Raw genomic sequence first — 14,342 nt, 5'->3', positions numbered from 1 at the left:
CAAGAGCTGCATTGTCTTCTTTCCCTCTGATGGGGGGAAGGTGAACAGGAACAGAATATGGACATCTGCATGTGAGGGATGTTGGGTAGGGGCAGAATCCACTGCTGCAGAGATTCTCTGGTGAAAGAAAGCACTGGGAGGATGTTGGTGCTATTCTGCACTGCTGCTCTGCAGGCTCTTAAATTATTCAGGTAATAACAGCATCTGTATGTGCCTGGTGAGACCGCTGTGCTGAAATGAGGTGAGCAGTATCTGAAACCTTTTAGCATTCAGAAATCTGCTCCAGGAGCAAGTCCTTTCAAGCTGTGCCCTGTCCTCTGTGCCTGGCACCTCGGCCAGGACGTCTGCCCCAGGAGGGCACTGGCTGAATGCAGGGATGAACCCTGCCTGGAGCAAATACTTGCAGGAGGGTGAGCACAAAGGACAGTGCCTTCATAAAAGTTCTACATGTGACAGCCTGGTGGGCTTAGTCCATCCACCAGAGGAAACCTCCTGCAGTGTGGTGAAGCTGAGGTACAGCAAGCTAGATCTGAGCTCAAGAGAAAGCAGATTTACAGAGTGCTAAAATTACAAGTTTGGTCAGAATTATGCTAATTTGTTTTAATTGTCTAAGTGTGTCAAGGTTCTTCAGAAATGTAACTTCTCTGTGGTAGTCTGGAAAGGTACAGCATCACCGGTGGTGTGATGGAAGGATGGATCAAGAATGGTAGAGTTTTCTGGGTTCCCTGGCCTACTTACATCTTTCTTGCAGTCCTCACCTCCAGCTCTCAAAATGCCACAAGAACAGGTTCTGAAAGTGTTAGGTCTGGATTGAATAGACCAGCCTTGTTAAGACCTTCGATGAGTAGAGGACAGCTTCCTAGGTGGAGGGAAGTTCCCGACACCTTCTCTCTCTAAGGGCACTTCTCAGCCTGACAGAACCATCTGAAAATTCACATTTTCTTTCACAGATGATTATGTCATGTTTTGCTGCAAGCAGCAGCAAAAATTTAAGCTCCCTTTCTATTTGTAAACCAGATTTTGCTGACTGGGTGAAACTTTATGTCAGAGCTTTACATCTCTGTGTAGGGGCTGCAAGTGTAGGGGACTGTGTTAAATCTGTGGCTTCAAAATGCATCCTCAGTGAAAAATCTACAGCACAGACAAAGCAGCAGGTATTCACTGGAGTGTCCTGGGAGGTGGAAGGAGAGAACGCAGCAGCAGGAGAGCATTTAGAAAACAGATGAGGTTTCTATATTTATACAGAGATGAGGAAGGAAGGAGGGAGTGTGTGTGCGCATGTTTGTGCATGTGTGGCCAGGCCACCAGGAAAGATTCCTCTTTAAAAGGAAAAAGTACTCCAGCAAGGTAGCAAGCAGGAGAGAAGGCTGTGTCCACCACTACCCTGTGGTGACAGGACTTTACAGGCTTTGTAGGATGCATTCATGTGCCAATGTTGGAACTTTTAAATGAGAAATGCAGAGGACAGCACACTGAAACCGTTTGCAGAATATAAACGATGCGTGATTTTTAACCAGTGTGATAGTCTCTGCAAAGGAATAACAAATGTTGTCACCTTCTTACAGTGTCATTTCTCCAGTAAACTAAGGTGTTCAGATACTCTGCAGGAAATGCAGTGTATTAAGTCCATTTATGATGTCATGCTTGGAATGAGAAGCATCGTGTCTTTCCCAGGATTTGCTGATTACAACACCAAAGAATAAGATAAATACTATGAGAATGTGCTTTGCTAGGAGATGCCTGCATGGGATCAGCATTTGTCCTGAAGGCTTTAATTTTCTATGCCTTTTCATTCTTCAGCTCTTTTCCTGGCAGAATCATCTCAGCTCACAGTGACAGTAGGTTTGGTCCAAGCAAGAATTGCTCAGTGGAGCATGTCATGGCAGCTCTCTTTACATGCAGCTTGGAAGTGCCACTGCACTGATGCATAGCAATGTGCTCCTGTTAAAGAGCAGCACGATGGTCAGCAGGCTGACCCCCTTTCTGTGAGGACTGGGAAAAAATGCTTCCTGTCAGCCTGCTGTCAAATGGCTGTGAGGCTGAGATTGCAGTAAGACAAGCTGCAGTATCACAGAGCAAAAGTATAAAATATCCCACCAGTACTGTATTAGGAAAACTTTTTAAAACTTGTGAACTCATCCCTGCCAGTGGTGAGATGTACCTCTCAGACCTGTCAGGGATGTCCTCCAAGGCCAGCAGCAGTTCAACTTGGCATAGTGAAAACACCTTCTCGCCATTCAAAATGTGAGGCAGCAGTATTTGCTGTCTCCTGACAGCATTTCACAGGCATCAGCAGCTCCTGCCTACCGGGCCTCTCAGCACGTTGTGTGGCACCACCATAATTTTCAGCACAGTGTCAACGAGGGACATTTATTCTGCCTTTCCTGTGTAGCCAGACACTGTGGATAAATTGGAGATATTTGGGAAGAGGAGCTGACATCTTTCACTAATTCACTTTGCTCTAAAGTCATGCCTTAGAGCTAAGAAAGCTGTGAAGACGCTTGGAGCAGCTGATTGAGAGGCCCTGCTGACAGCTGCAATCGTGATGCAACTTCCTCATGAAACTGGAAGATAAGATTCATCACTGAGAAGGGACATTGCATATTGAGAGCTTTGGTCCGAACAGATTTCTTCTCTGCAGAGGTGGTGTTGGTTTTGTCTCTTTTGTTAGGCATAAACGCAGCATTTTGCCTGGACAAAATGCACTGTAATAAGATATGAACCTGTAGTTTGTTCTTGACAGTAAAAACCTATTGCAAAAGACTGAGGGAAAAAAAAAAAAAGAGATCAGAAGAGGAAGAGGCTTCAGAGTTTCCTTTACTGTTCTTTGGAGATTTCTGGGGGAAAAAACCCCACACCACAAATCAAGCACGTAACATGATTTTTGTCCTCTTTCTGGAGCTGCAGCTGCTGCAGTCAGCTCCCCACCCTCAAGCTGTCTGCTGTTTACTGCCAAGCTTTGCCAGCAGGTTGCTGGGATAATATTAGGCTTTTAAATTGACAAAAAGTACCTGGAAAATAGATTTTTTTTTTTTTTTTGCATTTACGTTAAAAGTAGTATATGACTTGCCAGTGGTCTTATTGGGACGTGCCAAGAAACAACAAAGAATCAAGGAATCTCTTTAAGTGCCCATTCATGAAAACATGGACCTAATTTTGGCTATGTCTTTAAAGACCAGCATGAATGCAAACATGTTTGGAGGATGTTATGCCTCTGAAGAAGCACTAAGGGTTACAATAAAGTAGGAGGACAGAGTAAAATGCTGGAGGCTTCCAGCAGGCCCATGTTCCAAACAATGGTCAGCAGAAAACCCAGCAAAGCAGCTCTAATAGAACTGGTACTCTTACATACCTGCCACAGAGGTCATCCTAGACAGAATGGTTTCCCAGTTTCTGCCTGCTGGCAGGTGAAAATGGCAGGCTTGTCTTTTCTGTTGAAAAGGACTTGAAGAAGTCAAAAGAGGAAATAATAGGATTTCTTTACTGTTTAATTCTATTCACAGATCAGCACAGCCTTAGCAGTCCCTGTAAAGCAGATACTTGGGCTCCCTCAAGCAGTTAAGAGGAGGAAATCTAAAGTTTTATGTTGAACAGTTTTTGTGAGCCTGATATCCAGCATCCTCTATAGTTGCTGTCAAAGATGCTATGATGCTTCTCACAAGAAAGTGTTTGTGTGCATGGATTGACTCTTCTGTTTAGCAAAAATCTTTCTTAGGTAACTGCATTGTTTCTTTCGAGCCGCTTGTTTCCCCAGCTCCTAGAGCTCTCTGTAGCGTTTCTGTAGTCTGCTGAAGGCTGCCTCCTCTTACTCTGTGTATGGGATTGCTAGTTTAGCAAGAGGGCAAAAGAATACAAGGAAACTTTGTAGCTGTGGGGTAGGCTGAATCTTAAAATGAAAGTGATGGGAATGACAGAGTGCAGGACACATGTTCTCTATGTAGAAGAGAGACTACTCTCTGAAGCAGAAAACTACTTCAGGTTTCTCTGTTTCATATTGTAAAGCAAATTCTGTCAGAGGTCTGGCATAAAAAACCATCAGATCTGTCAAATCTTGCTCTCTGCCCCTACACTTCAGAGCTTCTTGGCTTGTAGTGAACCACCCTGACCTGGCGGCTCAGTAAGGTGGGTGGATACAAAGTCAGTGTCAAGGATTTCCTGGCACTGGCAGCACTGGTTTTTTTTGCAAATCCTAAAGGAATAATAGGGCCAAATGTTACAAGTGTGTTAATTTTGTAAGGTAATCAATTGTGCAGTCATAAGCTTGGAGGTGTCCTTGCCATGCAGGGGATCTCTGTGCACTCCTGGTGAGGGGATTAGACAGCCAGTTCCTCCTGTTGTTGGCACAATTTGAATGTCATGTGGAATTACTTCCTCCTCTCTGCTGTGATGCAATGGAAGATGGGGACTGCGTTGTGCTGCATCTTACTTGGCTCTGCTCTCTGTTCTGGCTGCTCATCCCTTCCCAGATTCCCTTAATGGCTCTGGGGGCAGCACTCTCATGGGACACAGCTCTCAGCACTGATAAAATGGAGTACCAGCATCCTGTTTTCTATCATTAGGGAGAAGGGGGTTTTTTATTAATAACCCAAATTACCCTGCGAAACAGCTCTTGTCTGATATTAAATGTTAAACTCCCTTGAGCAGGTGAGCTGGGGCACAGAAGCAGCAGCGTGCTGGTGGTGATGGGCTGTGGCAGAGGATGAAGTGGTGCCGGACACCATTAATACTTTCTCCCTGGAGGGCCCTCCATCTTCAGGGCAGCCAGGTGCTCTTCCACACAGCTCCTCAGCTTCCAAATGGCATTTTTCACACTTTAAACATTTTGCACGCTTTGAGCAGATCTGAACATCAAAGGCTGGTGGATCCTGGCTCTGGCGTTACCATGGCAACAGCAGCTGAGAGGATTTGGATGTTTCTGGGGTGGGATTTTGCTGCTGGGTGTGTTGGGCAGACTGGGGCTGCTCTTCTCACATCAGTGCCATTGTGGGCACCACGCTGTGTGAGGGGATGGTCTGCCCCAGCCCAGGAGTGCTGTGGTGCAGACCTCTGTGTCTGAACTGCTCCCCTCAGCTCCCTCCAGTCTGGGAGAGGGGGAGGGAGTCCTTCCCATGCTATGCCACATGTGGAAGTAGGTCAGCTAAATTACACCCTAAGATATGCTCGTTTCTCTCCGCTGGCTCTCAGGGGAGCTGAGCATTGAGCCCTGCTTCAGCCATTGACTCTGTAGGAGCCCAAAACTGCTTCAGTGAGCCTACCCGTGGGAAGTTGGCTTCAGGTGCCCCTTCTACCCCCCTTCAGATACGCTGGACACAGTGGATTTTCAGGAGTGAACATAAAGCTGAGCTTTAAACACTGTGAAAATGTGATATTGGTCTGTGTGGGTAGCGTGCTACAGCAGCAAAATTAAGGGGCTGCTGTTGATCCTCACTGTGAGTCTGTCAAGCTGTGTGTCCTGGGCAAATGCCCCATTCTCCTCCTTGTGTGCTGTAAAATGGCCCCTGGGAATTCACTGCTGTTCTGTGAACATTACTCATTGAGGTGACTCTAGCATCTCTGGCCAATATCTGCTGGGGGGACAGGCACATGTGTGACTTATTTGGATGTGCACACAGCAGATGTCCTTGGGGGGGAAGGAGTGGGGAGTGGTGTGTGTGTGCAAATAGGCACTTGACACAAATGGGTGGTTTGATGAAGGAAAGCAGGTAATTCTGATTATTCCTGCCTATTCCTTGTATTGTCACAGCAATAGATACAAAGTTGTAAATAGCAAATAGATACAAACTCTCAGACTTCCGATCTCAGTGCTGTTGGCCACTGCATACTAAAGGAGAAAATATTTTGTCGAACTGCCTGAACTGACAGAACAAGGCTGTGGTATTTAGGTACAGTGCAGACCTCAGAGCCTGGGTGGCTGAGAATAAAGGTACACTCAAAGTGTGGGGCAAGATCTGAGTTCTTGCTCTCTGGCTTGATGCTCAGGAGCAGAGCAGATTTTCCAAGAGAAGCAGAGTGCAGCCTGCCAAGTAGAGACTTGCATTCATCTTTTCTCACAGGAGGTCAGTCTCTGCTGCCTCCAGGCATGCACTGCAGCCAAGTGATGGAAGTCTCTTGGTCTTGAGATTCCCAAACAGGCATAACATTTGGGCATCTCTCAGTTATCTGTAGACTTGCAGTTACAGCAGGACCAGTGAATCCAACAGGATCAATAGCTGGGGTGGATTAACTGCAGCCTGAGAAGTCTTGCTGTATCTTTCAGATTGGTGCCAGTCTGAATGAAAGCTGAAATCTGCACCATGAGCAGTAATTAAGAAGTGATTTGCCCTTGGCCCATATTGTGGGCATAATGCCAAATTCTGTGTTCCCAGAACTGGGAATTTCCAGATTCAGGCTGAGTTGGGTGATGCTTTTTGCTCTCAGAGCTGCCTAGTCTCTAAGACGGGTCAAACAGTGAGTGCTAATCCTGTGAGTGAGATGTTTTCTGGTCGACTGGATAAAAGAGCTGGATGCAGAGGTTGCTGAACAATTTCATCTGTGCAGATATCTTCTTTGCAGCCAGGATAGCACAGTACTAAGCTGTAGCATAAACAATGGGACATGAATATTCCTTTCCTTTGGGAGCTTTGCAGCTCTTTCTTGTCTTCACTCTAAGAATCTGACTTTCTGAGTTTTTATGCTTGAATAAGTATATATAAGATAAATCAGTGTGATGACATTTTCAGTTGTGTTGCCTGGCTTGTTCAAATGATGAGCAAAAAGAACACTTGATAAGTCACGGTAAGATGCCAGAGAGGCACATGCTATGAAGCTCTCTGTCCGCTCAGTATGTGTGCAGGGAGGGGCAAAAGGCTGATGAAACATTTGGTTTGGGGCTTAGACTGCTTCCTCTCCAAGAACTAAGTTGAGGTTGTGCTGGTACAAGGCAGATGTCTCTTGGAGTAAGAAGAGAGCAGTGTGCTTCACCTCCAAAGTCATGCCTTTGGAGGCAATAGTGCAGAGTTCAAGACACACAGCCTTAAGAAGATCTATTCAATTTGTACTTCTGAATTTCCTTTGGGAATCTCACAGATTAAATAGTTCTGAACTGATAAATGACCACAAAATGGTTTCTTAGATCAAGGCTATGACAGGAAGAGATTTCTTATTTCTAATAGCTGCTGAGCTTTGCACCCAGTCCATTGGGTTTCATTTGTTCTGTGGTTCTGCATGCCAGTTTTTAGACTGATTTGGGAGAAGAACCTGTAAATTGGCTTCCCTGTTGCCCCTGCAACAACAAAGGAGATGGAGAGGCAGCTAAAGAGCAAGGGCTGGGATATTTGTGTACAGCAAATCTTTGTCCCCTTCCTGCCACGTCACATTGCACAACTCCTCCTCGGATGGAAGGGTGAAGAGCAGGTCTCGGTGTGGACCCCTCACATGCCTCCTCTGTTGCTCATGGCTGATGATTCCAGCCCACTGGAAACTGAGCACCAGCAGCACCTATGGACCTCCTGTGAAGGAATCATCATGCCAGAAGCCAAACACCACAGGAAAGCAAAGCCTCAGTTGTGTGATGTTCTGCAGGCTGGCTGCTCGGAGCTGCAGCACCTATCTCAGCTCTGCAGAGCATCCTTACTCACTTATTTATGCCTGCATCACTGCTGCTCTCTCCCAACAGGAACAAGTGACCTGACAGCGCCACTGTTTTTCTTGTGTACCTGCTGTTATCCATGGCTGGGCAGCAGTAGCAGAATTCTAAACATTTAAATTATTCAGCTTCTGTTGTTGACTCAGCTTTAAAGCTACATTGACGTTTCCTGAGATAATAGCTTGCTGACTGGAACCTGGGAGCCTGGCTGGTCCTGGGAGCCTCAGCAGGTGACAGGAGTACAGGGAGTGTTTTCCTCTCTAAGGAGAAAGGGGACATGCTGGAGGAAGGTGAACCCATGTGTATCCATGTCCTTGCACCAGGAGGGTACTGCAAGTGCTCAGAGGGGAGCAGCTTCCTTCAGTGGCTGCAGCCCTGGACTCATCCTGGCATCATTTCTTAAGCAGCTGAGTTCAGGAGGGATTCTGCTTCCTTCCCGGGGCAAAGGCACCTACAGCTTCCTCAAATTATTAAAGCCCATTTTTATTTTATTTACTCTTCTCGAAGTTGATGTGTTTAATGTTCTCTGCTGCACACATTACACTCCTCATTCCTTTAAATGAAAGGAAGAATAGCTGAGGACAGACTGGCAGCAGCCAGCAAGTGCCAGGTTCTGGGGCAAACACTTCTCTGGTTACATGGCAGATACCAAAACCAAGGAAGGAGCCTTGCATTCTTTCACAGCTACATCATCATACAGCTGAAGAGTCTCCAAAGGTCAGAGGCAGAACTTTGTATCTTAAAAAAAAGGCTCTTTGTAGGTGAAAGACTAGTTCTGTTCAGAGACCTCTGCCTTCTAAATTTCGTCCCTGCCTCTGTCTGCAGTTGCTGCTGGAATTCAATGTTTCCATCTCAGATGTGAACCTGGGATGCAATGGCACTGAGGTGCCAGGGAAAATGAGCCTCATCCCAGGTGCTGTCTCAGGATAGCAGAGGGAGAAATTAGTTTTCAAGTGGGTATGATAAGTATTATTGCATCCAGGGAACAGCACTTAAGAGAATACTGGAACCCTGGCTTGCAAAAAATCCCTAAAGCCCACAGGGGTGCCCAGAGGTGGTTATTTGGTATTATTGACTGTAATTTTTGGTCACTTCTTCTCAACACGAATTTGCTCTTTTTTAGACAATATTCCTGTTTTTTCTAGTGTAAATAATGTCCCTTTGCAGAGCTCCAGTTTAACTCTGTGTTAGCTTTTTTGAGTGCAACATGACACTGAGTCCTCCTTCAGTTATCTCTGAAGCCTTTATGGTGACAATTATATGCTCAGATGTCACTAACTAGAGGACACAGAATAAAATTTTGCGGAATGAGCAACCCAGGCAATCTCAGTTTAGCATCTGGAAACAGGTAAGTGTTGAGGAACTGCCTGAGACCTTATTTTTCTGAGGTGTTTTCATAAAAATGAAAATAGCTTTTGGAACAAAAAGTTGTTCATTTATTAGAGTTATATTTGTTATTTTTCAAGCTCTCATGGGCTCTGAGTTCTCAGACAGGACTGTGACCATAGGGTAGGTTTCTCCAGAACTGCTGAGGTGTTCCTGTTAGATGTAACAGGCTAGATCACAAAGCAAGCTGCTCTGAGGTATGAGATTTCAGCACTGATACGTGCAAATCACCTGTCTACAGTTAGGGAGTTAGGAGATGCCTCAGGTGAGGTGGTAATGGGTGAATGAGACCTATTAGAGGCACCAATGGCAAGAGTTCAGGAAATTACAAGTAACAAGAGACAGCAATTAATGGAGCAAACAGACCAGTTTTCTTATAGATGGAGCCTGCACCAGCTTCACAAACAGCCTGGGAAAGAAATGGTTTTTAGTGTGTTGCATACTCAAGGCAAAGTGCTCTGTTCTCCCCCATCTTCAGGGAAGGGAGAAAACCAACAGATACCCTCCACCTCACAGGATCCACTCCACTCATGCTCCCCAAATCACCTTTAGTTCTAGAGTTATAGGTATGTGACTACTAGTAATATTAATGCTGTGAACTCCATAGAGTTTCCTAGATCCATGGGTCTGCTGCAGCCAGTGACCTGCTGTTCCTTCCAGCACTGTCCAGGGCTCATGTGTCCCCACCCCATCCCTGTGGAGGGCATGAGGCATCACTGGATTGCCAGAAATCTGTCACACTAGGCCAGTCTGAGGCTGGCTAAAAGGTTTGCTGCCCCGGGGATTGTCCCATGCTTGAGTTTCCCTGTTCTGGGTTTATGAAAGTCACCAGTGCCAGAGGCTGCACAGAGCAAAACCAAACCCAATCTCAAAATGGGAGGGGTGAGGGAGGCAACCTCTTTTCCTTGAGGTGTGCTAGGATGTAAGCCCAGCTGGATTGTAGAGCACAGGTTAGGGCTTTGTGAAGTGTATAGACTCTCCTGGTGGATGCAGGGTCTGGAGAAAGTTTGCATAATGCTGAGGGAGAAACTTTGAATCGGTTCATGAGCTCTGGCTGGTCATGGCCTGTGTCAGAGAGTGGACTTGTGTTTGCATTTGTGACACGCAGCTACGGAGCTGAGGGGAGTGGGAGCAGGATCTGAGGCACTGAGAGACACTGACTGCAGGTTCAGAGCAGCAGCACTTTTAAGAGCAAGTACAGTGTGCCAGCCAGCCAGCAGTTGCAGTGCCCATCCTTTTGGCAACAAACATTTGAGCTCTACCTAAAAGTGGAGTCTGTTCCATTTCAAACATCAGAGGGAATCTAGACTGTCAATGAAGTGCTGAATGACTCTGGACAAAGGGGAAGGCATTTTCCCTAGACTGAGGTAAGGACTCTGCTTTGCTCTGATGCTAAACTTGGTCTTTGCTCAGTATAAAAATCATAATTTCTCTGTAATGCAAAGCATTTTGCCATCTTAACAGGTTCTGTTGACCTACTTTTCCTGCCTCTCAGCTCATATAAGCTTTTCTGGTGGTGGGCTGGGCTGTTTTATAGAAATTCCTTAGAGAGATACAGCTGGCAAAGCAGTTGTTTCTTTCTCAAATCTGCAAACGTCACAAGCTGTATTTATCTGAATACTGCCCAGACCTTTCCAGGTGTGACCATCTCATGACTGTGCATTCACTGGTTTGGCCCAAGTGCCTTGCTGGAAGCACCTTGGCCTTCTTGACCCTGTAACTGGCAAAAAGGGCTGTAACTGGCTGGAAGTGGAAACCAAGCTGTGTGGCTCCCCTGCAGCACCCCAGGTCATTTGCCAGGCTGGCCCCAGTTTAGCATCTGGAGCCAAGATGGGACAGGCAAAGCAGTAGCAAGAGGGCTGACTCCTGCCAGCCAGGCAATCACTGCTCTGCAGGGTCCCCCTGAGCTGGAGCACAGGAAAGGGTGGGACGGGAGCGGTCTCCAGGAGGTCTGTGCCTTTGGACAACTGCTGTGACTCCCTTGCGTGTCTTTCAGAGAGGGCATGCACCAACCACTGTGGACCCCTTGCCTTCTTGCTGCAAGCAAGGATCTCCTGAAGGGATGCTGGAGCAGGAGTCTGCTGTGCAGGTAGAAGGGGGGAAGGGGCGCGTTCATTGTATTGTAGTGGGCTCTAGGCCCTACAAAGAGCCTGGAGCTGCTGTCACTAGACCTCATTTGCCACGTCAGTTCCATCTCGGTGTCCTCCATTTGGGACTTTGGGACCAGCCAAGGTCTGCAGAGACCTGTGAAATAACTGAGATCTTCTGCTCTCTGTCTCCAGCCCAGCCTGCTTTGTGTGGCACAGACCAAGAGACAGTGTGGTTCTGGCCACAGAGCTGTTTCATTTTGCTTTATATTGCTGAAGTTTCATCTTCCCTTATACTATTTGAAGAGAGGGTTTGTGCACATGGACTCCTCCCTGTTAACAGCTCATAGACATGTTTATGAAGTGTGGCTCAGGCATGACATCCACTAAACACTGTGCCCAGCCTGGCAACTCCCGCCAGGTTCCTGACGTGGGACAACCCGTAATCTCCAGACTCCAGACAGGAGCTTCCTTGTTGTTCTGGCTTGTAGTCAGGTGTGTGAGTGGTGATAGGGTGCAGTCCTGCTGCTGATAAACCTCTTCCAGCCTGCTCACGCTTGGTTTGGCTGCAGCATTCAGCATAAGTGGGTTGATCAGAGCTGCAGACCCTGGCTGTCTAGGGTGAGCTGACCTTCTCCTGCAGTGATGACATGCATGCATTACCTGAGGGTGAGTACCTGGGCAAGGTCAGGGGTTTGTTGGGCAGCAAAAGAGGAGAGAAATGAGCTCATCTGGTTTGCACAAGGGAGTTTAGGTATATTCCGTCTGGTAATATGAACTTCATTCCAAAGATATTGCCTCTTCTCCCCAGACAATTGCTGCTAAATGGACCTCAGACTGGCAGGAAGGGTTTGCTGCCCTTCTTGGGTCATTGGTAACTCACCTAAGGTCATCCTTGGAGCCAGTGACAGTGCCTGGCATTGAAACTTCGGTGCTGTATTTACCTTGTCCTTCTCACCGCTGCTTTACTGGGACAAGGGAGGTGCCCCGGGTGGTTTTTTTTTTTGCAGTATTGTCATGGTAAATGTTGATTCCTGCGTTGTCACCATTCTTGTTTCTACCCCTGTGGAGGCCTGGGCCAGGTGTACAGGATAATATTTCTCTCTCAGCACAGTGCTGTGCTAGCTCTGCTGTGGTGCAGGTGGCTGTGCTGCAACGGCTTTGCTCGCATGTCCTCACCAGGGATCTGCTGGCAGAGATATATTACCAGGTCCGTGCTTCTGGTGTTTTTCTATCAATGCTTTCTTCCTTGCATGGCTTCCAGAGGCTGCACTCCAGGTGCTGGCCAGGCAAGCCTGGCTTAAGGCTGAAAATCTATGGTAGTCACAGCACAAGGACTGTCCTGTGATACCACCCAGCATGCAGATCCCAGCAGAACCCCGCCTGCTAAGGCCTTTTGTTCATGCAGGCAAGCAAAGCAGGTGTGGACTAGTCTTGCTGGAGGAGAGGTAGGGAATGAGTCAGAGCAGACTGCAGAAATCAGGAGCAATTTATAAGCGCCACTAGGAAAGAAAAGGAAGCTTCTCCACAGGGCACCAGGACAGACCCTGATAGTATGATCTGGACTCCAGCACACCACCTGAGCAGGAGAGCACTGACAAGAGCCCAGGGCAGGTTGAGGCTGGGCCAGAAGCTGTGTCTTAGTCCCAGGCTGACATCAGGCAGGCTCAGAGCATGTCTCTTGAATCCCCCCTTGCACTGGCAGCATGCTAGAGCCCTCTTAGCTCCCCAGTGTTTATTGCACAGACCTGTCATGGTCCAAAAAAGGTAATGCATCAGGAAAGTAGGAGATAGAAAGCAGTTGCTGTGGTGCTGCATCTCTCTCAGCAGCTGTAAATGTTGTTATGTTATTAGAAGAGGTGTAGCGCTTGAGCAAAGAGCTCTCATGTATTGTCTTCAGTCACAGCCTATATATTTTTTGATGAGGTAAAAATAGCTTTTCTTTTTCAGGATATGCAGAGAGCACAGGCTCTTGCTAACAACAAAGGAGAGTGACAGCTTTCCCCTGGGTGTGTGTGGCCTCAGCTGGCAGGAGCAGTAGCTGTGTTAATTCTTTCTTCGCTTTGGCTCTGTGTGAAAGGAAAGATGATCTGGTCTCCTTTTCCTGTTCAGGTCTCTGGACCAGCCCCTGTTTCACTCTTCACTCTCCACTGCTGCTGGATCCAGCATTGTACTTCAAAGGGAAAGTGATAGTTTGGAAATGACAGAACAAGATCCTGAACACGTTACTTAGAAAATCCATTAGGCAGCAGGCAGGCACTGCAGGATTTCACAGAGCTGTAGGCTGTAGCCCAGCAGGGGATCCTTATCAGAAAGATCAGTCTGCTGTTTAGGGGCAGCTCCTCTCTGCCTTGCTCTGTGCAGATTAAGTTGTTTGTGATATCTGCCCTCCTCACAGTTCTGAACCTGTTCCAGCTGGAGCAGCCAGCAAAGGGGGACCCATGAGCGGGGAAGGAGGGAGACAAATGTATCATCTGTATCTGAAAATGCTCAGCAGGGACTGAGTGAACCCTGACACTGACCTGTGCCACCAGTGACAGTCCAGAACTTACTCTCCTGTTAAGGGTGCACAGGAATGGGCTTTCCAAAAGCTCATTACTCATGATTATGTAATGGTGGAGGATTGTGCATGGCAGAGAGGCCAGTCTGATGCTGGCACTGGAAAGCTTGCCCTCTCTCCAGCACTGGAAAAATGCTAATTGACAGGTTGCTTCCCTTTCCACAAACCTGCCAGGGGCCTTCCTTCCCTCCTTCTTCTGCTTTGGGATTTCTCCTTAGCTGGTTTTGCCGAGTTTTTCTCCAGCTCTATCCTTTGTATGGGAACATGAACAGATCTTTCACTTCCTGCATGCTCTGATTCACCTGCTGTGAGATGGTTGAGCTCCCCCTTGCATCTTGCTCTGAGGATCTCTGCTAGTCGTATCAGCCATCAGCCTCTGTGGTACATGCTTTGGGACTGTTGTGAAATCTCACAGCAGCAGAGATAAGCAGAAAGGAACATGGACAAAGGGTTTACTCAGGCTGGTGCATGAAATGAGAACAAACTCACTTGGCAGATGCCTTCCAGAGATGAATTCTTGTGCCTTGACTCTCATCAGTCTTATTAAGATCTGCAGACCTGTACTAAATCATGTGGGCAGAGGTGAGGATGATGGGAGAATAGAACTTAAGCATATGAATTTATCTGTCTTGAATCATGTGGATAGGGGTGAGGATGATGAAAGAATAGAATTTAAGCATTTGGA

The 14,342-nt window shown here is 47.1% G+C and overlaps 1 protein-coding gene across 1 annotated transcript in view; it reads left to right on the top strand.

Moving 5' to 3' along the window:
- The first annotated feature begins 11,615 nt into the window (after nucleotides 1-11,615).
- The window catches only part of ANK1 (ankyrin 1), a 36,943-nt gene continuing 34,216 nt past the window's right edge, over nucleotides 11,616-14,342 (top strand). The window contains exon 1 of the mRNA XM_063420049.1: nucleotides 11,616-11,766. Within this exon, the coding sequence (XP_063276119.1) occupies nucleotides 11,743-11,766 (24 nt within the window). The 5' untranslated portion in view covers nucleotides 11,616-11,742. The remainder of the gene's footprint in view (nucleotides 11,767-14,342) is intronic.

The sequence above is a fragment of the Prinia subflava genome, chromosome 29 (genome assembly GCF_021018805.1).
Source record: "Prinia subflava isolate CZ2003 ecotype Zambia chromosome 29, Cam_Psub_1.2, whole genome shotgun sequence".
NCBI lineage: Eukaryota > Metazoa > Chordata > Aves > Passeriformes > Cisticolidae > Prinia > Prinia subflava.
This window is presented reverse-complemented; position numbering and strand designations above follow the sequence as displayed.